The 1,694-nt window shown below is 35.7% G+C and overlaps 1 protein-coding gene across 1 annotated transcript; it reads right to left on the bottom strand.

Annotated features, from left to right (window-relative positions):
- Positions 1-296: 296 nt before the first annotated feature.
- Positions 297-1,280, bottom strand: Tsp_09656 (hypothetical protein; the record flags this gene model as incomplete). Its single annotated transcript, XM_003374263.1, has 2 exons — positions 297-479; positions 1,242-1,280. Coding segments are annotated over 2 exons (222 nt in total), but the record flags the coding sequence as incomplete, so codon positions are not given.
- Between the last annotated feature and the right edge of the window lie 414 nt (positions 1,281-1,694).

Genomic DNA, 1,694 nt, shown 5'->3' with positions numbered 1-1,694 from the left:
GGTTCCAAGGGGGAGAGAGAGGTGTTGCGTTTTGTCTGCCCAAACAGAGTGGGGGGAGATTTTGCATTTTTTCCTTGTATACAAGGGGAGGGGGAGATTTGCGCTTTTCCATGAAAAAAATCGTGAGGGTGGGGGAGATTTCGCGTTTTAGTCGATTCAGCGGGGGGGAAGGTTGCTTTTTCATGTGAATTTTTTTTAAAAAAAAGTTTTCGGTTGCGGTGGAGGCCTGCCTAAAAAAAAAGGGGGACCGCCCCCGCCCCCCCCCCCGCCCTCCTGCCCCGGGGACCCCCAAGGCATCATCGCCTCCTAGCCCACGTGCTGGCCTCACGATTTTGGCCGAGATGACCTTGGGTGGATCCATCTGATCCACCCTCGACGGACCAGATGGCCATTCTGATCCGCCGAAGACGTAGCTTCCGCACCAGATGGCGTGCGTTGCTAGGCAGATGTGAACCGTTACGCCTACAAAGCCTTGCCGCCTCATGCACATCAAATTGCCGTCACACCTGATACTCAATATTAATGTACTGTCCTGCAGAACCAACTCATGTTTGCATACTTACCGTATGATTTACAACTCATCATTATTGATTTAATGTATTATGCCTACTTATCTTTTCAAATAGAACTGATTACTGTAAGTTGCTGTTTTTTGCATTCCATTTAAAACATTCTAACTATTAAAAAACCCTGCCTAAATATGTAGTTACGAGTGACGTTATTATACCTAATTAGAAAATATTATGACCCACTTTTGTGCTTACATTGTATGTAAATTTATTTATTAAAGATTCATTTACTAAAAAACTCTCACTGCTGAAATATGTTGCGAGTGACGTTATTTAACCTAATTAAAAATTAAAATACTCAGTGTTGCATTTACGTTGCCTTTTAAACTTTCTAATTAGCATATTAAAATTAATCTCATATTTAATACATTGTTTTCATACATATTACGGATTAATAACATTCTATTTATAGAAGATTACTTCCTATTTATAAAAAGATTAAACTCGTTGCACCTTGTCTAAGCTAATTGTTTAATTCATTTATACCAAGTTTACTTTCTCCATTGCCTAATTAAAGGAGACCCCGATTAACATTTTTATAAGTAAAAAATTTATATTCAAGCAATCGCTAATTCAGCAATAATTAATGAATAAGATTATGCTAATTTAATATTTACTATATTACATCCCATTTAACTGTTTACATTACACTGTTTGAAAGTAAAAATCTACTTTGACATTACATTCTTCAAAGTAAAAAACTGCTTTACACTAAAAATATATTATTATTACTATAAAATTAACGAATAATTAAAACCTTTTATAAAATGAAATGTAAATGAAAAACTGATAAACTTTTCTACTTTAAAACAGTGTAATGCAAACAGAAACTGAATTTGCCCAATTATTAGATGAATGAACATTATTTTTTATTTATCATTTAAGTTCCTAAATGAATAAATTAATAAATGTTAGCAAATTTAAACTATTTAGCATGATTATAAGGGGAAACTCTCGATGAAGATTAATTTCAAATGTATTATGCCTAATCTGATGAAAGGTGCAACGCCAAATGAACTAGTTAAAGGTGTGACGGCAAATCTGATGTCAATCATTGGCCAAGTGTCAGAGCCAGCGTAACAATAACACAAACGCATAGCGACGCTTACCGTTCCTCTTGGGGGA

Source organism: Trichinella spiralis (assembly GCF_000181795.1).
Source record: "Trichinella spiralis strain ISS 195 chromosome Unknown Scfld6, whole genome shotgun sequence".
NCBI classification, from domain to species: domain Eukaryota; kingdom Metazoa; phylum Nematoda; class Enoplea; order Trichinellida; family Trichinellidae; genus Trichinella; species Trichinella spiralis.
Note: the sequence above shows the minus strand (reverse complement) of the source record. Positions and strands in the feature narration are given on the sequence as shown.